Genomic DNA, 26,203 nt, shown 5'->3' on the forward strand with positions numbered 1-26,203 from the left:
TATTTTAAAGCTACAGTAATACAGTGTAATACTGGTGCAAGGACAGACAAACAAATTAACGGGAAGGAGTTCCCCAGCAGATCCACACGTACATGTATACCTGATTTACACAGCAGCAGATGTTCTTTTCAATTAAACAGCTAGGTCAATATGAGGGAAAAAATGAACCTTCGCCCCTGCACAGAAAATACAATTCCAGGCCAACCATAAACATGAGATGTAAGAGAGTGAAACTTCTTTGTGACCTTAGGGTAGGCACAAAGATTTCTTACACTGACCACAAAAAAAGTACTAACCATAAAAGATTAAATTAGACTAAGTCAAAATTAAGGTTTATCAAAGACACCATTAAGACAGTGAAAAAGCAGCCGGGCGCAGTGGCTCACGTCTGTAATCCCAGCACTTTGGGAGGCCAAGGTGGGCGGATCACCTGAAGTTAGGAGTTCAAAACCAGCCTGGCCAACATGGTGAAACCCCTTCTCTATTAAAAACACAAAAACTAGCTGGGCGTGGTGGTGGGCGCCTGTAATCCCAGCTACTCGGGGGACTGAGGCAGGAGAATCTCTTGAACCTGGGAGGCGGAGGTTGCAGTGAGCCGAGATCACACCACTGTAATCCAGCCTGAGTGACAGAGCAAGACTCTGTCTCAAAAAAAAAAAAAAAAAAGAGAGAGAGAGAGAGTGAAAATGCACAATGGCTGTAATTATGTAAATAAAGAGTGAAAAGGTGAACCACAAAGTGTAAGAAAATAGTCATAATAAATACACTCAACGAAGGACCTGTATTGAGAGTACACAGGCTAGGCACGGTAGCTCACGCCTGTAATCCCAGCACTTTGGAAGGCCGAGGTGGGTGGAGGGTTTGAGCTCAGGAGTTTGAGACCAGCCCGGGCCACATGGTAAAACCCCAACTCTACAAAAAATACCAAAATTAACCAGAAGTGGTGGCACACACCTATAGTCCCAGCTACTCAGGAGGATGAAGTTGGAGGATCGCTTGAGCCCAGGAGGTCAAGGTTGGAGTGAGCCGAGACTGTGCCACTGGACTCCAGCCTGGGCAACAGAATAAGACTCTGCCTCAAACAAAGAAAAAAAAAAGGAAAAAAATATACAAATAACTCCTAAAAATCAATGAGGAATAAACATAAATAGAAAAATGGACAAAAGAGGTGAACTGGCAAGAGATACATAGGTACACATATATTCCAAATGGCCAGTAAACATATGAAAAGGTGCTTAACCTCATGAGTCATCAAAGAAGAGCAAATTAAGGCTGGGAGATACTACTGCACAACTACCTGCAAGGCTAACATTTAAAAGTCTGGCCGGAGGCTAGGCGCGGTGGCTCACGCCTGTAATCCCAGCACTTTGGGAGGCCGAGGTGGGCGGATCACCTGAGGCTGGGAGTTCGAGACCAGCCTGATCAACACAGAGAAACCCCGTCTCTACTAAAAACACAAAATTAGCTGGGTGTGGTGGCACATGTCCGTAATTCCAGCTACTTGGGAGGCTGAGGCAGGGGAATCACTTGAACCCAGGAGGCGGAGGTAGCGGTCAGCTAAGATTGCACCATTGCACTCCAGCCTGGGCAACAAGAGCAGAACTCCATCTCAAAAAAAAAAAAAAAAAAAAAGGTCTGGCCGGGTGCAGTGGCTCACGCCTGTAATCCCAGCACTTTGGGGGGCCAAGGCAGGTGGATCACTTGAGGTCAGGAGTTCGGGACCAGCCTGGCCAACATGATGAAACCCTATCTACTAAAAATGCAAAAAAAAAAAAAAAAAATAGCCTGGTGTGGTGGTGCATGCCTGTAGTCCCAGCTACACAGGAGGCTGAAGCAGGAGAATCGTTTGAACCCAGGAGGTGGAGGTTGCAGTGAGCCAAGATCACACCACTGCACTCCAGCCTGGGCGACAGAGTGAGACTCCATCTTAAAAAAAAAAAAGAATATGCAGAATTGAACTTCTGCTTCTGTCCATAATGCAGTAAAAGTGGTATTAGATATCCTTTTGTCCTGAACAACTGTACGGCTGAATAAAATATTTGAGACGACTGTTTTCAGGCATTAGATGACAGGCAAGGCAAGGCAAGGCTGTGACCCTTGAGGAAAGAGAAAAACATAAGGTAAGTTGCATGTTGCTTCCAACTTCCTGCCTGGGGCACCTTCCCAAACACAGTGCAGGGAGATGAAACCTAAACTGACAGCAGCCATCTCTGTGAACTGAGGAAGCAAAGACTTGGATTTGAGGATGCTCAGGCAGGTAGAATTTGTAGGGCAAGAAATCTGAGAGAAGATGAGGGCATGGGTGGGGTAACAGAACACAGAGGTAGGCAGAAGAAGGTGGGAGGCATCCTGTGGGTCCATGGCTTCCAGATTCTATGAAGTTTAGCAGACAGCGGTGGCTGTGAGGCTGAGAACTGCACAGACACAGAGGTTTCACAGTGCTGGAAGACATTCAAGTACCAGTTCATCCAGGGTGGAGAGACTTTGCTGAGCACCTCTGTTATTTTGTTTTGACCCCAAAAAGGCCAAGCATTAAGTCTAAAGAGTACCCTCTATTCTAAGGGCTGGGTGTCTGGACCAAGGATAAAACCATACTAACAAAGCATAAAACCAAACCTGGCAGGGTCAAACTAACTTAATGACCAGTCACTTACAGTAATTTAAGTAACTACAGTAACCTAACTACTTGTCAAAACAAAATGAAAACTTCTTTAAAGAAAGATAACAAGATTGAGAATCCCTACAATATAACACCCACGTCTGGCATACAATCAAAATTATTTAACATGCAAAAATGCAGGAAAATCTGACTCATAATGTACAGAAAAAGCAATCAATAAAAACAGACCCCAAGATGACTCAGATATTTAAATTAGCAGGCACGGTCTTTATTACAAATACCTTCTAGGATTTAGAGGAAAAGACAGGCCTGATGAATGAAAAGATGGTGAATCTCAGCAGAAAAATACAAACTATAAAAAAAAAAAAAAAAACCAGGCCAGGCGCAGTGGCTCATGCCTGTAATCCCAGCACTTTGGGAGGCTGAGGCAGGTGGATCACAAGGTCAGGAGATTGAGACCATCCTGGCTAACACGGTGAAACTCCGTCTCTTCTAAAAAAAAAAAAATACAAAAAAATTAGCCGGGCGTGGTGGCAGGCGCCTGTAGTCCCAGCTACTCAGGAGGCTGAGGCAGGAGAATGGCATGAACCCAGGAGGTGGAGCTTGTAGTGAGCCAAGATCACTCCACTGCACTCCAGCCTGGGCGACAGAGCAAAACTCTGTCTCAAAAAAAAAGGAAAGAAAAGAAGAAAAAAAAAAAAAACCAGCCAGGCACAGTGGCTCACACCTGTAATCCCAGCACTTTGGGAGGCCTAGGAGGACAGATTGCTTGAGCTCAGGAGTTCAAGACCAGCCTGGGTAACATGATGAAACCCCGTCTCCACACACACACAAAAAAAAAATCAGCTGGACATGGTGGCGCATGCCCATAGTCCCAGCTACTCAGGAGGCTGAGGTGGGAGAACAGCTTGAGCCTGGGAGATGGAGGTTGCAGTGAGCTATGATTGAAACTGCACTCCAGCCTGAGTGACAGAGTGAGATCTTGTCTCCAAAAAACAAACAAACAAAAAAAGAGGCAAAAACTGAGAGTGTATTTATAGTTATATTTTCATTCTAAATATTGTTCCTTTTCTAAATATTCTACCTTTTCTTTTTCTTCATTAATCTTACCAGAAGTGTGCCTAGATCAATAATATTTTTCAAAGTTAGCTTTTGGTTTTATTGATCATTTCCATTCTTAATTTGTTTTTATTTTTATTATTCTCTTCTGTGTACTGTGGGATTACTTTGGTTCTCTGGCTTCTTGAGTTACATGCTTAGTTCTCTTGTTCTTGTTCAGTCTTTCCTGTTTCCTAATAAATGCTTTTTTTTTTTTTTTGAGACGGTGTATCACTCTGTCGCCCAGGCTGGAGTGCAATGGCGCGATCTCGGCTCACTGCAACCTCTGTACCCCGGATTCAAGGGATTATCCTGCCTCAGCCTCCCGAGTAGCTACAGGCAGCTGCCACCAAGCCCAGCTAATTTTTGTATTTTTAGTAAGAGACAGGGTTTCACCATCTTGGCCAGGCTGGTCTTGAACGCCTGAACTTGTGATCCACCCACCTCAGCCTCCCAAATTGCTGGGATTACAGGCGTGTGCCACCGCGCCCGGCAGAATAAATGCTTTTAAGACTAAAAGAAGTGATAGAATTAAAGGAAAAAATAAACGAATATATCATTATAGCTGTTGATCTTCAGCATCACTCTCTCAGTAAAAAAGAGAGATACCACCAGGCACAGTGGCTCACACCTGTAATCCCAGCACTTTGGGAGGCCCAGGAGGGCAGATTGCTTGAGCTCAGGAGTTCAAGACCAGCCTGGGTAACATGGTGAAACCCTGTCTCTACAAAAAAAAAAAAAAAAAAAAACCCCTCAGCAAAGCTATAGATGAAATAAGTACAAAATAAAAAGTAAGAATATAGAAGATGTTTAAACAAAAGCATGAAACAACTTGATTTATAGAAAACTACATGCAACAACAAAAACTTTTTTCAAGTACAAATGGAACATTCACTAAGACAGGTTATATGCTGGGCCATAAAATTAGTCTCAGTAAATGTCAGAAGACTGAAATTCTACAGAAGATGTTCTCTGACCACAATGAAATTAAATTAGAAACCAAGATATCTAGAATTCCCAAATATTTGGAAATCAAACACTTTGATAACAACACATGAAAACTTATGTGATAAACTTATGTGATAGAGCTAACGCAGTGTTTAGTAGGAAATACACAGCTTTAAATGCCTATGTTGGATAAGAAAGGTTTGGAATCGATCTAAATTTCTACTTTAAGAAGCTAGAAAAAAAGAACAAATTAAACCCAAAGTAGGCTGGGTGCAGTGGCTCACGCCTATAATCCCAGCATTTTGGGAGGCCAAGGCAGGAGGATCGCTTGAAGCCAGGAGTTTGAGACCATCCTGGGCAACACAGCGAGACCCTATCTCTACAAAAAAAAATTTTTTTAAGTAAAAGAAAGAAAATAAAGAGCAGAAATCAATAAAATGGAAAACAATTGAGAAAGTTAACAAATTTTTTTTGAAAAGATTACTAAAATTGGTAAACCCTCAGCAAAACTAACTGAAAAGGTGTGTGTGAGAGAGAAACAGAGAGAAAAAACACAAATTACCAATGTGAGGAATGGAAAAAGCATATCACTACAGACCCTATAGACATTAAAAGGATAACAAGGGAATATTAAAAACAAAAACAAGGGAAACTAATCGATGGTGCTAAAACGTAAGACAGTAGTTATCTCTGAGGAGGAAGGCAGGAGTGAAACTGGAAGGGGGCACAAGGCTTTCTGGGGTGTGCTCATAATTTTCTACTTCTTGAGCAAGATAGTGGAATGCGGAGGTATTCATTTGTGATCATTCATCAAGCTGTACATTTACAATTTGTGCCCCTTTCTGTATGCATATTACACTTTTTAAAAAAAATATTAAAATATCAGGTCGCACAAGGGAGCTCAATCCTGTAATCTTAACACTTTGGGAGGTTGAGGCAGGAGTATCACCTGAGCCCAGGAGTTCAAGACCAGCTTAGACACCATAGCAAGACTCTGTCTCTATAAATTTTTTTTTTAAATTAGCCAGGTGTGGTAGTGCACACCTGTGGTCCCAGCTACTCGAGAGGCTGAGGTGGGAGGACTGCCTGAGCCCGGGAGGTCAAGGTTGTAGCAAGCTTGAACTCCTGGGCTCAGGCAATCACACCACTGCACTCCAGTCTGGGAGACAGAGTGAGACTGTCTCAAAAAAAAAAACACCATACACAAGTTCCACCAACAGATGGACAAAATTTGGTGTGTATATATATATACACACACACAATGGGATATTATTCAGCCTTAAAAAAGAAGAAAAATTCTGATACACGTAACAACAGATGCACCTTTAAAACATGCTAAGTGAGGCCAGGCACGGTGGCTCATGCCTGTAATCCCCGCACTTTGGGAGGCCTAGGCAGGCGGATCACCTGAGGTCAGGAGTTCGAGACGAGCCTGACCAATATGGAGAAACCCCATCTCTACTAAAAATACAAAATTAGCCAGGCGTGGTGGCACATGCCTGTAATCCCAGCTACTTGGGAGGGTGAGGCAGAAGAACTGCTTCAACCTGGGAGGCAGAGGTTGCAGTGAGCCGAGATCGCGCCATTGCACTCCAGCCTGGGCAACAAGAGCGAAACTCCGTCGCAAAAACAAACAAACAAACAAACACAAACACTAAGTGAAATAAGCCAGGCACAAAAGGGCAAATATTGTATTATTATAGTTATATAAAGTCCTAGAATGAGCAAATTCATAGAGAGAAAAAGCATAAAAGTGGTTACCAAGAGGTGGGGAAAGAGGGAAATGGGATATTATTTTTTAATGGGTACAGAGTTTCCACTTAGGATGATGAAAAAGTTCTGAAAATGGATAGTGGTGATGACTGCATCACTGGGAATATACTTAATGCCACTGAGTTATACACCTAAACAGGTTAAAATGGTAACTTTTCTGTATATTTTACCACAATAAAAAAATAAACACAGAAGGGAGATGACAAAGGGAACGTTATCGTTTGAAAAGTGTTGCAATATGATGCACACGTTGTGCGGCCACTGTGGCTCTAAGGCCTGTCACCTTCCGAAGTCTACCTGTGGCAAATGTGGCTACCCCGCCAAGCGCAAGAGGAAGTATGACTGGTGTGCCAAGGCTAAAAGACTAAAGGCCACAGGGACTGGCCGAATGAAGCGGCGTGGATTTCCATAAAGGAACAACACCTAAACCCAAAAGGGCAGCTGTTGCAGCACCCAGTTCATCTCAAGAATTTATTTGCTTTTTTTTTTTTTTTTTTAAAGACAGGGTTTCGCTTTGTCACCCAGGCTGGAGTGCAGTGGCACAATCCCAGGTAGCTGGGATTACAGGTATGCGTCACCACGCCTGGCTAATTTTTAAGTAAAGATGGGTTTTCACCATGTTGGCCAGGCTGGTCTCAAACTCCTGAGCTCAAGTGATCCGCCCATCTTGGCCTCCTAAAGTGCTGGGATTACAGACATGAGCCACCGAGCCCAGCCAAGAATTTCAAAGATTAGCCACACAATAAATGTTCTGGTTTTTAAAAATACAAAAATAAATAAATAAAATAAACATATATAAGTATATTCATTGGGAAAGAAACCCCAGAACCAGATAAAAAGTCCTAGGATACATAAGAAAATAAGTTAGCTATTTGAGAACTTTCATTCCTTGTAAGTGAATAAAAAGTTTAATTTCTCATTTAGTCCATTTAATATCATTCTTATCAAGAATTTTTTTTATGGAGAGCCTATGTATTCAGCATTATGCTGGGGAAACAGAAAATGAGATGAAACCTGCATTCACAAGCTTACAGTTTACTTGAGGAGTTCGAGGCTGCAGTGAACCGTGATCATATCATTGTACTCCAGCCTGGGCGACAAAGCAAGACCTTATCTCTTAAAAAATTTTTTAAAAGGCCAGGCATGGTGGCTCACGCCTGTAATCCCAGCACTTTGGAAGGCCGAGGCAGGTGGATAACGAGGTCAGGAGATCGAGACCATACTGGCTAAGACGGTGAAACCTGGTCTCTACTAAAAATACAAAAATTGGCCAGGTGCGGTGGCGGGCGCCTGTAGTCCTAGCTACTCGGGAGGCTGAGGCAGGAGAATGGCGTGAACCCAGGAGGCGGAACTTGCAGTGAGCCAAGATCGCGCCACTGCACTCCAGCCTGGGTGACAGAGCGAGACTCCATCTCAAAAAAAAAAAGTTAAGAAAAAGTTAAAAAATAAAAAACAAACCTACCTACGTTTCAACACTCTCTTCCATGAAACTCACATAAAACTATTAGGAAATACTACTAGGCAGTATATGATTATGTATTCATTTGTGTTGTAGAAGAGTTACAAGGGCAGAAGTTACAGAAAATTTAATGAGGACCGGAGATGTAAAATATGGTTTCAGAAGGGAGGGGGGACTGGAAGAGAGTGTTGAAAGGTTAAGCACGTTTGTTTTTTGTTTGTTTGTTTGTTTTTTACTTTTAAAGGATAGGGTCTTGCTTTATCACACAGGCTGGAGTACAATGATATGATCACAGTTTGCTTCAGCCTCGAACTCCTGGACTCAAGTAATCCTTCTGCCTCAGCCTCCCAAGTAGCTAGACAAGCACAGGACATTATTATGCCTAGCTAACTTTTTTATTTTTAGTACTAATAGGGTGTTGCTATGTTGCCCAGGCCACTCTCTCAAACTCCTGGTCTCAGAGGACCGTCCCACCTTGGGTTCCCAAAGTGCTGGGATTACAGGTGTGAGCCACTGCACCTGGCCAGCAGGTAGGATCTGAACACACAGGGGAGTGACATCAGGGGCACAACTACCAAAAAGGCAGGGACGAACACAGCAAGGAGTCAGGGAACTGCAGAGGCACAGGGCAGAGAAGGCCTTCGGGAGACCTCCTCTTACTGAAGCCCATCCTCAGTAGCCATTTTAATCTTTTTACCCCCTAGTCACAGAAAATATGCCCGACACATTCCTATGGGTTTAATTCCCAGCTAAATCATGTTAACACATCCCTCTCCCTCCCATTCAAAAAATGCTTCTATTTGCAACACACTTTACAAGACATCAGTGTGTTCACACCTGGAGATCTGAAGCACAAGCACGGTTCTGTCCTTAACTGATACAACATGATTTCACATTTTTTCCCACTTTCATTTTCTTTGACAACATGCTTCATTTAAATGAAGTAAAACTCTTTTGGTCAAATCATCTTTGATCATCTTTCTTTACTTACCCCACAATTGAAACTTCTGTTTTCTTCTATATTACAAATTTCTTAAAATGGGTAGTAAGGGTTCATGAAAAATAAGAAGGCCATACAAAATGTATTAGACTATTGGAAACAACTGAATGCTTATAAAAAATGTACACACATGGCCAGGCGCGACGGCTCACCTGTATGATCCCATTGCTTTGGGAGGCTAAGGCAAGAGGATCACTGGAGCCCAGGAGTTCAAGGCTGCAGTGAGCTATGACTGTGCCACTATACTCCAGCCTGGGTGACAAAGCAAGACCCTGTCTCTAAAATAAAGTACATACCTCCAATTTTGCATTTTCACAGTCCACGTGCCACAATCCAATCCCTAGCATTAAGTAGATGGATATAATCTTTCCAAATAACCTTTTTATTTTTTTTGAGATGGAGTCTCGCTCTGTTGCCCAGGCTGGAGTGCAGTGGTGTGATCTTGGCTCACTGCAATCTCTGCCTCCCAGGTTCAAGCGATTCTCCTGCCTCAGCCTCCTGAGTAGCTGGGATTACAGGCATATGCCACCATGCCCTGCTAATTTTTGTATTTTTAGTAGAGATGGGGTTTCACCATGTTGGTCAGGCTGGTCTCGAACTCCTGACTTCAGGTGATCCACCCGCCTCAGCCTCCCAAAGTGCTGGGATTACAGGCGTGAGCCACCACGCCCAGCCTGTCCAAATAACCTCTTTGAGAATCTGATAGCCAGGCACGGTGGCTCACGCCTGAAATCCCAGCACTTTGGGAGGTCGAGCCAGGTAGATCATGAGGTCACGAGATCAAAACCATCCTGGCTAACAGGGTGAAACCCCGTCTCTACTAAAAATACAAAAAATTAGGCTGAGGCAAGAAAGATAATCGCTTGAACTCGGGAGGTGGAGGTTGCAATGAGCTGAGATTGTGCCACTGCACTCCAGTCTGGGCAACAGAGCAAGGCTCTGTCTCAAAAAAAAAAAAAAAAAAAAAAAAGAACCTGACAAATTTAACTTTAATGCCTATAGGATCCAATAATCGCACTTCCTCCCACCTTCTAATGTATACAGATACTTAGTATAATTTTATTTTATTTTATTTTGAGACAGGGTCTCACTCTGTCACCCAGATTGGAGTGCAATAGCACCATCACAGCTCACTGCAGCCTTGGCTTCCCAGGCTCAGGTGATTCTCCCACTTTAGCCTCTTGAGTAGCTGGGATTACAGGCACGTACCACCACGCCCAGCTAATTTTTTGTACTGTTAGTAGAGATGGGGTTTCGCCATGTTGCCCAGGCTGGTCTTGAATTCCTGGGCTCAAGCGATCCATCTGCCTTGGCCTCCCAAAGTGCTGGGATTACAGGCATGAGCCACCGCACCTGGCCTTAGTATAATTTTAAGAGTAATGAGAAGTACAGTGGTTGTTTTGTTTTTTTGAGACAGAGCCTTGCTCTGTCACCCAGGCTGGAGTGCGGTGGCATGATCTTGGCTCACTGCAACCTCCGCTTCCCAGGTTCACGTGATCCCTCTGCCTCAGCCTCCCATGTAGGTGGGACTATAGGTGTGTGCCACCATGCCGACTAATTTTTGTATTTTTAGTAGAGACGAGGTTTCACCATGTTGGCCAGGGTGGTCTCGAACTCCTGACCTCAAGTTATCCGCCCGCCTTGGCCTCCTAAAGTGCTGGGATTACAGGCATGAGTCACAGCACCCAGCCTACGGTGTTGATTTATCAAGTTTCTATTATTTTAAATAAAGTTTTGAGAACCATAAGTGGTTTTAACTGATAGTAAATATTTTTTTTTCTTGAGACAGGGTCTTGCTCTGTTGCCCAGGCTGGAGTGCAGTGGCGCAATCACAGCTTACCACTGCAGCCTCGACCTCCATTTCAATAAAAGGCAACTCTATTCTTCCAGTTATTCAGTTCAAAAACCTGAGAGTCACACTTGGCCCCTCTCACACCCCCACATCCCACATCTAATCCAAGAGCAAATCTTGTCGGTTCTGACCCTCCACCCAGTGCCACCACTTTGGTCCAAGCATCATCACTCTTATCTGGCTCCGTGCAATCAATGCCCCCGTGGAATCCCTGCTCCCTTGTCCTCCTTCAGATCATAGCAGCCAGAGAGATTCTATTTCATACTGAAACATACATCAGATAGTATAGTCCCCTCGGAAAATTCTCCAAGGCCTTCCCACATCATATGAATCAAAGTCAAAATCCTTGAAATGGGCCAATAAGGCCACCCTCTCCTTCAGCCATTCTCTTCCCACCCTCCATTTTACCTCCTGCATCTCTCCTTTTGCTCTTTGCTCTGGTGCAGTGGCCTCTAGGCTGCTCCTTGAAACTAGCAAGCTCTGCCTCAGATTTCTGCATCCTGGTTCCCTCGGCCTGAAATTCTTTCACATATTTCAACAGGGCCTGCTGCTCATCTTCCTCCTTCGGGTCTTTAATCAAATGCCGCCCTCTCAGTCAGGCCTCTCTAGCCACCCTAACTAAAATTACACCTCCTACCCCATTCCCTGTCCCCTTCTCTATGTTATTCTTCTCCTCAGCACATATCACTAACATATCTGTATTTTATTTACTTAGCTTATTTATGATGTGTCTCCTCCCACTAGAATGTAAGTTCTAGGAGGGCAGGGATTGTTTTGTTTACAAATGTATCATCAGTGACTACAACACGACCTGTCATAGTCTGTGCTCAATAAAATAAATGTTTGTTGAAGGAAGAAGGAAACACTAAGGAAAAAGTTGACTACTAAGTGCTTTCAATTGTTGTACCAACTCTCCCAAAAGTGAATTTTCTTAGTCAAGCCACAGAAATTTGAAAGGAACATATGGTGCATGAAATATTTAATAACATGGTTTCCTCTTTTCCCCTGTAAATATGACTAGCCCTTTGACCCTGAATGATTCTGGCAAAAAGTTGCCATCTGCCCACTCTTTCAGATTCACCATCAACAACAACACCAATGCTATTCTTGGCTTCCAGATCCATGTCTGCTCCAACACCGTACATTTCTGAATTCAAGTTTTTCAATCTAACCTACATGGATATTAACCAACTCTAGAAAGATCAGCCTATGAAAGATCGCAAACAATCTGTAACACAAAATAACATGATATTCCCTTAGAAAAATACCCAGGGTCCCAAGAAATTGGTTTGTCTTCAGACACAACTTAAGCAAATTCTTTCATAAAAAGGGATCTGAAAAAAGTGACAGGTTGGGCTGTCATCAATTCAGTTTTTATTTTTATTTATTTATTTATTTTGAGATGGAGTCTCACTCTATCGCCCAGGCTGGGAGTGCAGTGGCGTGCAATCTCAGCTCGTTGCAACCTCCACCTCCCGGGTCTAAGCAACTCTCCTGTCTCAGCCTCCCGAGTAGCTGGGACTACAGGCACCTGCCACCACGCCCAGCTAATTTTTGTATTTTTAGTAGAGACAGGGTTTTACCTTCTTGGTCAAGCTGGTCTCAAACTCCTGACCTCAGGTGATCCACATGTGTCAACCTCCCAAAGTGCTGGGATTATAGGCATGAGCCACCATGCCTGGCCTCAGTTTTTAAATCTTCGAATTTTTCGTATTATAAGATAACCCAAGTTTGTTGTAAAAAGACACTTGGAACATCACACAAACCAAAAAGAGAAAGTTTTCTCCAATTCCACCTAAAGCGCAAGTCCCTAGAGATAAAAATTTCGGTGTAAAATCCTTCCATACTTTTTTTTCCTGGACATACACAAATAAACAGATATTTTTGTTTTACAAAAATGGGGCCATACCATAAATAATGATTTTCAAATTGCTTTTTTTCTACTCACTACAACACAGACATCATTCAGTGTTAGTACTTCAGCAACAAACATCCCTATGTGCCTTCGTGATAGACTTTCCATAGCAACAGTTCTCAAACTTTGTTTTGAGATGGGGTCTTGCTCTGTTACCCAGGCTGCAGTGCAGTGGCGTGATCATGGCTCACTGCAGCATTGGCCTCCCGAGCTCAAGTGACCCTCCCACCTCAGCCACTCAAGTAGCTGGGAACACAGGTGTGATAACACGTCTGGCTAATTTCTTTTGTTCTTGTTGTAGAGACAGGGTCTTCTTATGTTGCCCAGGCTGATCTTGAACTCCTGGGCTCAAGCAATCCACCTGCCTTCGGCCTCCCAAAGTGTGAAATTACAGGCATAAGCCACAGTGCCTGGCCTCAAACTTTTTAATCTCAAGCCCTTGTCACACTCTTGAAAAATAACTGAAGGCCCCTAAGAGACTTAGTCTGTGTAGGTTATCTCATCAATAGTTACCACATTAGAAATGAATACTGAAATTTAAAAACATAATTATTCATTTAAAAACAAATATTTTTATTACTGGAAAATAACTGTTTTCTCCCCCCCAAAACAGACTTTCTAGATAACCGTAGATATTGTTCTTTGATGCTACATCAAAACATGGTAAATGGTAGTTTCTTTTTTTTTTTTTTTTTTTTTTTTGAGACAGAGTCTCATTCTGTTACCCAGGCTGAAGTGCAGTGGCGCGATCTCAGGTCACTGCAACCTCTTCCCCCAGGGCTCAAGATATTCTCCTGCCTCAGCCTCCTGAGTAGCTGAGATTACAGGTGCATGCCACCACGCCCATCTAATTTTTGTATTTTTAGTACAGACGGGGTTTCACCACGTTGGCCAGGCCAGTTTGGAACTACTGACCTCAAGTGATCCGCCTGCCTCATCCTCCCAAAGTGCTGGGATTACAGGCGTGAGCCACCACGCCCAGCCAGGAATATCTTTCTTTCTTTTTTTTTTTTTTTTTTTTTTTGAGACAGAGTTTCGCTCTTGTTGCCTAGGCTGGAGTGCAATGGCGCGATCTCATCTCAATGCAACCTCCGCTCCAGGGTTCAAGCAATTCTCCTGCCTCAGCCTCCTGAGTAGCTGGGATTAGAGGCATGTGCCACCACGCCCAGCTAATTTTTTACTTTTAGTAGAGACGGGGTTTCTCCATGTTAGTCAGCCTGGTCCTGAACTCCCGACCTCAGGTGATCTGCCCACTTCGGCCTCCCAAAGTGCTGGGATTACAGGCGTGAGCCACTGTGCCCGGCCTAGCCAGGAATTTCTTAAAGGCTGGCTGCCTTTAAGAAACTCTACCAATGAACTGTATTCTTTTTTTTTTTTTTTTACCCCCCAGAGACACGGTCTCCCTCTATTGCCCAAATTGGAATGCAGTGCTGTGTTCATGGCTCACCGCAGCCTCGATTCTTTGGCTCCAGTGGGAGCTTGGCTAATTTTTTAAATTTCTGTAGAGGTAAGATCTCACCAGATTGCACAGCTGGTTTCGAACTCCTGACCTCAGGTGATCCACCTGCCTCGGCCTCCCAAAGTGCTGGGATTACAGGCACGAGCCACAGCACCTGGCCTCCATTTTGCACTTTGAATGGATCTTTAACCTGTGCATGATTTTATATCATGCATTGATCATTTAGAAAATAATGGTTTGGCTGGGCACAGTGGCTCACACCTGTAATCCCAGCATTTTGGGAGGCTGAGGTGGCCAGATCATCTTCTGAGGTGATCAGAAGTCAGGAGTTCAAGACCAGCCTGGCTAACATGGTGAAACTCCATCTCTACTAAAAATACAAAAATTATTCACTTGTGGTGGTGCATGCCTGTAATCCCAGCTACTCAGGAGGCTGAGGCACGAGAATTGCTTAAACCTGGGAGGTGGAGGTTGTAGTGAGCCGAGATCATGCCACTACACTCCAGCCTAGACAACACAGCAAGACTCTGTCGCAAAAACAAACAAAAAAGAAAATATTGATTTACTGATTTATGTAGATCTTCCAAATAATACATTTCATTATAAGATATTAAAATATGGCATCTGTAAATATTACCACCAATCTCTATATCACAGAGGCAGATAAAAATTCTCCATTAGCCAGGCATGGTGGTGCACACCTGTAATCCCAGCTACTTGGGAGGCTGAGGCAGGAGAATCGCTTGAACCCGGGAGGCAGAGGTTGCAGTGAGCCGAGATTGCACCACCGCACTCCAGCCCGGGCGACAAGAGCGAAACTCTACCCCGAAGAGGAAAAAAAAAAATTCTCCAAAATCCTAATTTTCACTGGAAAGCTAAAATTTCATCATTGGCAACAAACGCTACCTGTTGTTTTCTTTGAAAGATTCCTTCATACACTTTTTAGTCTGAATAACCATAGTTTGTCATAGTTTCAAGTAAAAATGGCAGTCCATGAAAAAAGTGGCTAGTTCAGTTTGCAACCCAATCAATCACCAAAGTGCTTTTCCTGGAGATAATCATTATACTTTACTGTACAGAAGTGCTTGATGCATACCCCCCCTTTTAACCCACAGAATATTAAGAAGACATACACAAGGGTCAAAATGTAATAAAATTAATAATTTTTGCTGCTTCATCAAGGTATTTTCCAGTGAAAACTAGCCAGGCGCAGTGGCTCACTCCTGTAATCCCAGCACTTTGGGAGGCCAAGGTGGGTGGATCACCTGAGGTCAAGAGTTCAGGACCAGCCTGGCCAACATGGCGAAACCCCGTCTCTACTAAAAAATACAAAAATTAGCCGGGCGTCAGTGACGCGTGCCTGTAGTCCCACCTACTTGGGAGGCTGAGGCAGGAGAATCGCTTGAACCCGGGAGGCAGAGGTTACAGTGAGCCGAGATCACGACACTGCACTCCTGCACTCCAGCCTGGGTGACACACAGAGACTCTGACTCAAAAAAAAAAAAAAAGACATTTTTCAGTGAAAAGTGGATATATATGTGTGTGTGTGTGTGTGTGTGTGTGTATATTTAGTTTGTTTGTTTAACTGTGAGTGCACGTCATGAAGAATGCAATGACTACAAGTATAGTTAGGTGCCACAACCCTGATTCATGCTAAGACACCTGCTTTACTTTTGTACCATTACTGCAAACGTCAACACAGCAAAAGAGACAAGACCTTGGTACTCTATTAACAAGAAAATAGTTTTAGCCTCTCAACCCCTGAAGAGATATCAGGGACACACAGGGAACTACACTGCTTTCTCTACTAGCTTCCCAGAATGGGATTACTGGGTCATTGGCACGTACATTTCAAATTCTGGTAAGTTCCGCCAAAGCTCTCCAAAAAGTCTGTTCCAATTTTCACTATGTAAGGTGCATGATCATCACTAGTTAAAATGTAAATAATTCACTTTTTAAATCCTGAATTTGGGAACCATCATAACAACACATTACCATATTTGCCTGCCTAAAAACAAAGCTAAAACAGAACTAATGTTTCAAGGCAAAGTAAAATCCAAGCACCCGGATTTATTTAGATGAAGTGAATATTTTCCTGTAAGAAAGTAAAACTTCAGCTGTCAAATGCAAGTTCATCCAACAGAAGCCTTTGTTGACTGCAGTCACCCAATGTTGAGGTATTTCTGAATGAATTTCAAAGTATAAGCCACTGGCACACTTCATACGTTTGCTTATAGGATAGGTGGGCTCAACTGATTTTTTAATATAAAGGACACAATCCAAAAAATGTCAGGCTGCAACAGTACAAACAGTAACCCTAATTAACTGGTTATAGACATCAGTGTAAGCCGACCCTTAGCTTTAACTTCGCACAGAATTACTGGACATGAACAACATAAAATGTACGGGCAGCATTCAAATGCCAAATATGTTCATTAAAATGTCACAGATAACCTTTATTGGCCCAAATATCATTCTAAACAGGGAGAAGACAGGATGAAAGCTTCATCAACGAGGAAGAGATTACTCCTTATGGAAGGTAAGACAGAAGCTGTCTATCTAAAATTCACAAGGAATGCTGCTTCCCCACTTGATTTTTCCCACATGGCTCCAAAGTGAGTATTTTCAAGTCCTACTTACGAAGGAAAAGGTCAAGGATATTAGCGTCAACCAGTATCCATGATTCTTAACTTTCTCAGGAACACAAACCACTTTGAGAATATGATAAAAGCTCTCTGTAGACAAAGCAGTAAAGAATCCATGCTTGTCAGAAGAGCCCACGACTTCGGTTAGAGCAGAATCATAGAACCAGGGATCCTAAGAAACCACTGAAGTCCAGCCCCTCAGGAAACTAAAGCCCTGGAACAGTAAAGTGGCTTGTCCAAGGTCAACAGTGAATTAGCAGAGGAATCAGGCAAGAAATAAGCAACTCAAATAGATTTTGAATAAAGCCGAAGTCACGAAGTAACTTTTTCTTATACAAAGAAAGTTCCACTAAGAGATAACTACAGTAACAAATTTATTAAGTGGAACTGGAAGGAACTGTCGCAAGTACTGTTGTTCAAAGTTCCTTGAAGGCCTAAGATGAATGCATGAGGAAAACCATGAGCAGAAATTTTGAAAAGCACTCACCATGTTCCACAAAAACATTGCAGTGTGGACCCCCATGCCTCGATGATTCCTTCTTCCCTGCTCCTTTGATAAAATGCAGGGCAGGCAAGCTTGGCCTTCTTTGGTCCCCAAGAACTTTTCCAGGCTGCTGCCCCATAAAGTAATAATAGGTACCCCTTTCCAGAAGAGGGTTCAAGATCTTCCAGAACGGTCAGCGAGCGTAGAGGGAAATGGCATATACGTGGGATTTCACATTCGCTGCATCTCCACAAGTCAGCAATTGAAGTCAATCACAGAAAGGCATCTTCCATAACAAAAGGAAGCACTTTTTTTAGGTTGACACTTGCAAGCAGGAGTTCCAATTATTTTCGCAGTTATCAATTTCATGTAATTGCAATGTTACCCAAAAGTTTCTTGATTTTTTTTAAACGGGCTGAATAACAATTTCTTTTCAAGAAGAAAAACCTAAACAGAAATATTCACAGGGGATGCCGAAAAGGGTCAATAATGCTAGTCATTTCAATTCTCACACATAAAGGAAACGCTGATGGTCTTTGGCTACTCCTCCAGAACTTTTCCTGTGGAAGTCACCAACCCCCTATCTTAGCTTCTTCATCTTCCAACAAATTTCCTGCCGAACTAGTGGCCGCTCTCGCTTCTCTGCTTTGCTCTCCGGAAAAGGACACGGGTCACCCAGATTTCAGCGAGTTTGCCCTCGACTCTGACGAAAAGGAATGCATTGCCAGCAACTTTTAAGTCCGCTTTTTAAAAGGCCTGTGGAACCAATCCAGACTTTTCCTTTGCATTAAAGTTTTTGGCTGAGCTGAGACTAAGGGGGCCGTAGGTGACATTGGAAGAAGTCAGGGCATTAGAGGCTCGCGGGAGCCACCTTGGGGGAAGGGGAGACCCCTTGACAGCAAGGGAGGGATTTGAATGGGAGGCTCCGTGGCCAAAGTTGGGGCCGGGATCCGGAATAAGGGGCGGCTTGGGGCTGAGGGAAGCTGCCGGGGCGCGGCACGGGCAGCTTACTCCGGGGCGACGCTCTTCCACGCCTCAGAAAACGGGGTGTCCCAAGCTGGGGGAAACAGACCACCCGCAGTGTCCCAAAGCCGGGGCGGGGCTGTAAGGGACGAAGGACTCTCGCGGCCCAGACAGCGGAAGGCGGGCCCCGTGTAGAGGAGGCCCGGCCGCCTCAGCTGCCCCAAGCCCGGGGGTCTCTGCCCGAGACACCCCCTCCCCCGGCCCCGGACGCTGACACCACCACCGCCCTCAGGCAGTCACATCTCCCGAGCTCCGCCGAGGGACCCAGCCGCCCCCCGCCGGTAGGGGCCGTGGACAGCGGAGGGGCTCCTCAGCCGCAGGACCCGGGAACCGGCTCCGGCTCCAGCGCTGCTCAGGCACAGACACCAAACCCCGCGGCCGCCATGATGGATTACGAGCCGCTCCACAACGAGGCCAGGCCCCGCCCTCGGCCCCGCCCACGGCGACGTCCGGAGCCCGCCTCGAGGGGACCCGGATGCCCCAAGAGCCGCTTTCCCGGGACACCGCCGCGCCTCCCGGCTCTGGTCCCACTGCCTGCGAAAGCCCGGCCCGGCACGACCTTTTAAATGTGGCTTCTCTGAGCGCAAGGTGAGTGGTGAGGAAGCACCCGCCTCCTCTGTATTGCCATTGGCCTCCGAGAATCCGGGTCAGGCCTCTTTCCTCCGTCCCATTGGCCGGTGGGAGCAGTAGGGCTGGATCTCCCAGCCAACCGTGTTCGGCGCAGTCCGCGGTGCGTGCCGGGAGTTGTGGTCCCACGGCACGCGCCCGAGTCCGCCCGCACCAAGACTCCTGGCCCGGGCCCCGACTGCTGGGGCTCGGCCCCGCCCTCCTGGGACCTGGTAGACTCTTGCCGGCCTAGCGTAGGCCGGACCGCGTCTCCCCGGCGCGAGTAGTGAGACCTGGAAGAGCCAAAGCGAGGGAAAAATTGCGGATTGGATTTTCCTGGAAGCGGAGTCGGATAACTTCCTTCAGTCTCTAAGGGAGAAAATTTGGCTCGCTCCTAGAAACCAAGGTTTCTGATGCCTTTCAACCCCTTTACCCTCCAAAAAGCATAAATATTAGAACTAGCGGGCCGGGCGCGGTGGCTCACGCCGGTAATCCCAGCACTTTGGGAGGCCGAGACGGGCGGATCACCTGAGGTCGGGAGTTCGAGACCAGCCTGACCAACATGGAGAAACCCCGTCTCTACTAAAAATACAAAATTAGCTAAGCGTGGTGGCACATGCCTGTAATCCCAGCTACTCAGGACGTTGAGGCAGGAGACTCGCTTGAACCCGGGAGGTAGAGGTTGCGGTGAGCCGAGATCGCACCATTGCACTCTAGCCTGGGCAACAAGAGCGAAACTCCGTCTCAAAAAGAAAAAGAAAAAAAAACTAGCGAAGAAATATACAGACATAGGGAAAACATCCGACATGTTGCTAACGAATTCAACTGTTTCTTTGGGCATTAGGAGGCTTACTCATTACAGAAAAGGCATTTGTTGGGTTTGCCAGGGCTATCAGATGTTTGCCCCAGAACGAACCTTTAACATTATAAACATTTCACAGATGAACACGTGTTCACATGAAAACATCCTCTATATTAGCTGAGAAAATGCCCAGATGGTTGGGTTTAGCAAGTCTGCAGAACCAATGACCTAGATGTGCCAAAGCCACACCTAACAAATAATCCATGTTCTGCGACTAAAAAGCACCTTGGTCCCTATTATAGGCTCTCCACGTCTCCCCAGAGCGCTGCACCTGACAGGCTTCCCATTTCTCCCTTTCTTTCCTTCCTTTTCTTTTTCCTTTTCCTTTCCTTTTTTCTTCTTTTCTTTCTCTTTCTTTCCTTCCTTTCTCTTTCCTTCTTTCTTTCCTTCTCTTTCCTTCTTTCTTTCCTTCTCTTTCCTTCTTTCTTTCCTTTTTTTTTTTTTTCAGATGGAGTTTCGCTCTTGTCGCCCAGGCTGCGATGCAGTAACAGGATTTCAGCTCACTGCAAACTTCACCTCCCGGATTCAAGCGATTCTCCTGCCTCAGCCTCCCGAGTAGCTGGGATTACAGGCATACACCATCACACGTGCCTAATTTTTGTATTTTTAGTAGAGACAGGGTTTCACCATGTTGGCCAGGCTGGTCTTGAACTCCTGACCTCAAGCGATCCACCCACCTTGGCCTCCCAAAGTGGTGGGATTACAGGCGTGAGCCACTGCTCCTGGCCCGAGATCCCGTTTCTAAGGAGGGATCCACTTATCACAGCGCCTACTTTGCACCCAGCACTGTTTACTTTCCATAAACTGCATTATCTCATGTAATCCTCACTATAGCCCAGTAAGGCATGTAATACTATTCCCCATAATACAGATGGGGAAACAGAGATGTGACTTACCTACCCAAGGTCACTTGGCCAACATGTGACAGAGTCACAATTTCATCCCAGACTGACCTTGCTCCAAAACCCATGGTTCCCACTGTACCATTCAGTATCAAAAACCTGTTGATCTGAGACCACTGATTTTTCACAAGTTGCTACTGATATCGGAGGAACAGCTGCATGATGAGTGTTGTACATTCAGCTATTATATTAAGTATTTTAGAAATATTTCTGCTGCATTGAAAGATGACACTTATTTTTGATACTGGTTTCAAGAGGAATTAGTTACTTGGAAGGTACGGAATGGAAAACATGAAAAATTGTGCCTAGATTTAGAACTGGAATTTATAAATTCAGATGTGATTTGGTTTAGCTTTGTTCTCTCACAAAATTATCTGGCTGACAATCTTAGTTCTGATCTGTAGTGTCATTCTTCAACTGTGAATGCCCTTGTTCTCCTTTATTTACCCATTATTTATTTATTTATTTATTTTGAGGCAGTCTTGCTCTGTTGCCCAGGCTGGAGTGCAGTGACACGATCTCTGCTCATTGCAACCTCCTCCACCCAGGCTGAAGCGATTCTCCTGCCTCCCAAGTAGCTGGGATTACAGGCACATGCCACACACCTGGCTAATTTCTGTATTTTTGTAGAGATGGGGTTTCACCATGTTGGCCAGGCTGGTCTCAAACTCCCGACCTCAGGTGATCCGCCCTCTTGGCCTCCCAAAGTGTTGGTATTACAGGCATGAGCCATTGTACTTGGCCTATTTACCCATTATCTTATCCTGATTATATCCTAATTATTCCTTCTGGAGATTGTGCTTTCTTTTTATTCCCATTCATACTTTAGTCATTTTCTCCACATTCTTTCTTTTTTTTTTTTTTTTTTGAGACGGAGTCTCGCTCAGTCGCCCAGGCTGGAGTGCAGTGGTGCAATCTCAGCTCGCTGCAAGCTCCGCCTCCCGGGTTCACGCCATTCTCCTGCCTCAGCCTCTGGAGTAGCTGGGACTACAGGAGCCCGCCACCATACCTGGCTAATTTTTTTTGCATGTTTAGTAGAGACAGGGTTTCACCGTGTTAGCCAGGATGGTCTCGATCTCCTGACTTCGTGATCCACCCACCTCAGCCTCCCAAAGTGCTGGCATTACAGGTGTGAGCCACCGCGCACATTCTTTATTCTCTAGTTTAGCTTAAAATTGAGCAGTCAAATCAGAACCCCTAATACACATTTTTTTAAACTAACAATTCATGGCCGGGTGCGGTGGCTCACACTTGTAATCCCAGAACTTTGGGAGGCCAAGGCAGGTGGATCACTTGAGGTCACGAGTTTTGAGACCAGCCTGGCCAACATGGTGAAACCCCTCACTACTAAAAATACAGAAATTAGCCGGGCATGATGGCATATGCCTGTAATCCCAGCTACTTGGGAGGCTGAGGCAGGAGAATTGCTTGAGTCTGGGAGGCAGAGGATGCAGTGAGCTGAGATTGCGCCACTGCCCTCCAGTCTGGGAGACAGAGACCATGTCTCAAAAAATAAATAACAATTCACTTAAGAAGCATTTATTGAACATCTGTACGTGAAGCACTGCTTTAGGTGCTGAGACACAGTAGTGGGGGAAGAAACCCACCCTTGTCCTCATGGAACCTACATGGAAGGATGGGCAATAAGCAAAATAACAATCCAAACAAAAGATCAGCCTCAATGCTGGAATTAAATTTCTGGGTCCATAAACTTTCAGTCAGCCCAGTCCATCCTCTAAAGGACTGCATTATGACACCTCCCTAGAGCTTAAATCTACATTGATTCACAATTGCAAAGGGGCTTCATCAAGTCCCTTTAATTCTGAGTTCATTTCTTCACCCGTAAATGGAGGTCATAGCTTACTTTACAAGGGTTTTGGGTTTTTTGTTTAATTTGGTTTGTTTGTTTGAAGACAGGGCCTTACTCTGTTGGCCAGGCTGGAGTGCACTGGCACAATCTCAGCTCACTGCAGCCTCGACTTTCTGGGTTCTGGTGATCCTCTGGCCTCAGCCTCCCAAGTAGCTGGGACTACAGGCACATGCCACCACACCTACGTTTTTTTTGTTGTTGTTGTTTTGTAGAGACAGGGTTCATGAGGATCAAACTAGATCTCATTTGGTTTTCCACAAAGATTGGGACTATGCTTCCTGGGAGTCACAGCAGAGGTCAACTGCACCTGATCTAAAGCCTTATCCCTAGTTTTCCACTTTGCCATTTTCTTGTTTTAGGTGAGCCCCATGCCCAATGCCCAGACTCTAATATTTTTTTCTAGAGATGCACTGTATTTTTTTTTTTGGAGACACAGTCTCACTCTGTCACCCAGGCTGGAGTGCAGTGGCACGATCCTGGATCATTGCAACCTCCACCTCCCGGGTTCAAGCAATTCACCTGCCTCAGCCTCCTGAGGGATTACAGGCACCCACCACCACACCCAGCTCATTTTGTATCTTTAGTAGAGATGGGGTTTCCCCATGTTAGCCAGGTTGATCTCGAACTCCCAACCTCAGGTGATCCGCCCGCCTCAGCCTCCCACAGTGCTGGGATTACAGGTGTGAGCCACCGCACCCGGCCAATCCATTGTACTTTAAAAATGCCTGTATAATACTGTAGAATGATACTTTTTTAAAAAACCGAGGCACAGTCTCAAGAGGTCCTGAGAACATAGGCCCTGAATGATACTTTTAAGGGCTTAAAAACTAGAATCCAAAGCCTGGCAAATGCCTGACAATCGGAAATAAATATTGCTTGGCTGGGTGTGGTGGCTCACACCTGTAATCCCAACACTTCAGGAGGCCAAGGCAGGCAGATCACCTGAGTTCAAGAGTTCAAGAGCAGGCTGACCAACATGGCGAAACCCCATCTCTACTAAAAATATAAAAATTCAGCTGGGCGCGGTGGCTCATTCCTGTAATCCCAGCACTTTGGGAGGCTGAGGCGGGCAGATCACGAGGTCAGTAGAGAGAGACCATCCTGGTTAACACAGTGAAACCTCGTCTCTACTAAACATACAAAAAATTAGCTGGGCATGGTGGCACGTGCCTGTACTTCCAGCTACTCAAGAGGCTGAGGCAGGAGAATTGCTTGAACCCGGGAGGTGGAGGTTGCAGTGAGCCAAGATTACGCCACTGCACTCCAGCCTGGGTGACAGAGTGAGACTCTGTCTCAGGAAAACAAACAAACAAACAAAAAAATTAGCTGGGTGTGGTGGTGGGTGCCTGTAGTCCCAGCTATGCAGGAAGCTGAGGCAAGAGTATCACGTGAACCCGGGAGGCGGAGGTTGCAGTGAGCTGACATCCCATCACTGTACTCCACCCTGGGGGATAGGGCGAGACTTTGTCTCAAAAAAAAAAAAAAAAAAAAAGTAATATTAATATTGTCAAATATTGAATAAATCCCTTCAAGTTCATATATCTTAATTAAAAGTGATTCAGTTAAAGCAACCCCCCAAGTTACTAAAGGGATTCAGTACCATGTAAAGATTTCAGTTTATTCCATTAAAAAAAAAAAAAAAAAAAAAAAAAACCACCTACTGGAATTACACTTAACAATGGCGCCCTCTAGTGGGCCACTGCAAGGAAATAATCACCAAAAATTGCTTTTAGATAGACTTTTGTATTAGTTCCACTTAATAGGTAATCACCATTCAGCAGATACTGGATGAACAGCATGGGCTGGCAGGCTGGGAGACACCAAGTGAGGAGGGTAAATAAGCTGACATATGGCCCTGGGGAAAACCAAACCCAGCTACTCAGGAGGCTGAGGCAGGAAGATTGCTTGAGCCCAAGTCTATAGTGAGCCATGATCATGCCAGTGTACTGCAGCCTGGATTACAGAGACCTTGTCTCTTAAAAAAACAAAACCAAACTTGACTCAGACTCCCACTCTTTGCCATTCCCTTCTCTCCAGAGATATACAGCCTGGATAACCTCAAAAACATGACAGGTCGATCCATCTAAAGCTGCAACACAGCCTATAGAATATTCAATTGTCTGCAAACTCCCCAAAACTAGTAATACAACTTGGGATAGGAAAAACAAAAAAAGAGGCGAGGAGCTGTGGCTCACACACATAATCCCAGCACTTTGGGAGGCAAAGGTGGGTGGATCGCTTGAGCCTGGGCAACAACAAAAAAATTCGTAAAAATAAAAAAAAATAGGCAGCGTGTGGTGGCTCATGCCTGTAATCTCAACACTCTGGGAGGCTAAGGTGGGAAGATGGCTTGAGCAGGAGGGTTGCTTGAGGTCAGGAGTTCAAGACCAGCCTGGGCAACATAGTGAGACTTCATCTCTGCCGAAAAACAAAAAACAAAAACAATTAGCTGGATGTGGTGGCTCAGCACCTGTAGTCCCAGCTACTCAGGAGGCTGAAGTTGGAAACTGGTTGAGACCAGGAGGTTGAGACGTGATTGTGTGAGGCTTAGGCAGGAGAATCGCTTAAACCCAGGAGGCGGAGGTTGCAGTGAGCCGAGATCGCGCCACTGCACTCCAACCTGGTGACAGAGCAAGATTCCGTCTCAAAAAAACAAAAAAAAAAAGACGTCTATAAATATCAAAAAATATGCCTGGGTGGAGTGGTTCATACCTGTAATCCAAACACTTTGGGAGGCCGAGGCAGGTGGATCACAAGGTCAAGAGATCGAGACCAGCCTGGTCAACATGGTGAAACGATCTCTACTAAAAACACAAAAATTAGCTGGGCGTGGTGGCGCATGCCTATAGTCCCAGCTACTTGGGAGGCTGAGGCAGAATTGCTTGAACCCAGGAGGTGGAGGTTGCAGTGAGCTGAGATTGAGCCACTGCACTCCAGCCTAGCAACACAGTGACACTCTGTCTCAAAAACAAACAAACAAAAAATAGTTTGCCACATATGTGAAGACAGCACTTGCATATAGTGTCCCTTTTTTTTTTTTTTTTTTGAGACAGTCTCACTCTGTCACCCAGGCTGGAATGCAGTGGCACGATCTCAGCTCACTGCAAGCTCCGCCTCCCGGGTTCACGTCATTTTCCTGCCTCAGCCTCCCAAGTAGTAGAGACTACAGGTGCCAGCCACCATGCCAGGCTATGGTTTGTTTTTTCTGTATTTTTAGTAGAGATGGGGTTTCACCGTGTTAGCCAGGATGGTCTCGATCTGACCTTGTGATCCACCCACCTCAGCCTCCCAAAGTGCTGGGATTACAGGCACGAGCCACCACGTCCCGCCGCCTTTTTTTTTTTCCTTTTTTTCTTTCGAGACAGTCTCACTGTGTCACCTAGGCTGAAGTGCAATGGTGCGATCTCAGCTCACTGCAACCTCCGCCTCCCGAATTCAAGCGATTCTCATGCCTCAGCCTCCTGAGTAGCTGACTACCTACAGGCTTGTGCCACCACACCCGGCTAATTTTTGTATTTTTGGTAAAGACGAGGTTTCACTGTATTGGCCAGGCTGGTCTTGAACTCCTGACCTCAGGTGATCTGCCCACTCAGCTTCCCAAAGTGCTGGATTACAGGCACATAGCACCCTTGTTTTTAAGAATGTTCCCCCAAACCTACATCAGGGCACCATTTTTAGATAGTCATC

At 45.2% G+C, this 26,203-nt stretch overlaps 2 protein-coding genes and 1 pseudogene across 2 annotated transcripts in view; 1 reads left to right on the forward strand and 2 right to left on the reverse strand.

Annotated features, from left to right (window-relative positions):
- ABL1 (ABL proto-oncogene 1, non-receptor tyrosine kinase) overlaps positions 1 to 18,087 on the reverse strand; it is a 171,156-nt gene extending 153,069 nt beyond the window's left edge. The window contains exon 1 of the mRNA XM_016961878.4: positions 17,257 to 18,087. Coding sequence (XP_016817367.3) covers positions 17,257 to 17,392 — 136 coding nt within the window. The 5' untranslated portion in view covers positions 17,393 to 18,087. The remainder of the gene's footprint in view (positions 1 to 17,256) is intronic.
- LOC107972092 (large ribosomal subunit protein eL37-like) lies at positions 6,639 to 11,901 on the forward strand (annotated as a pseudogene).
- Positions 17,988 to 18,086, reverse strand: LOC129136059 (uncharacterized). The gene has a single exon (XM_055078613.1). The coding sequence runs from the start codon at positions 18,084 to 18,086 to the stop codon at positions 17,988 to 17,990; it is 99 nt and encodes a 32-aa protein (XP_054934588.1).
- Positions 18,088 to 26,203: the final 8,116 nt, after the last annotated feature.

Source organism: Pan troglodytes, chromosome 11 (genome assembly GCF_028858775.2).
Source record: "Pan troglodytes isolate AG18354 chromosome 11, NHGRI_mPanTro3-v2.0_pri, whole genome shotgun sequence".
Taxonomy (NCBI): Eukaryota; Metazoa; Chordata; class Mammalia; order Primates; family Hominidae; genus Pan; species Pan troglodytes.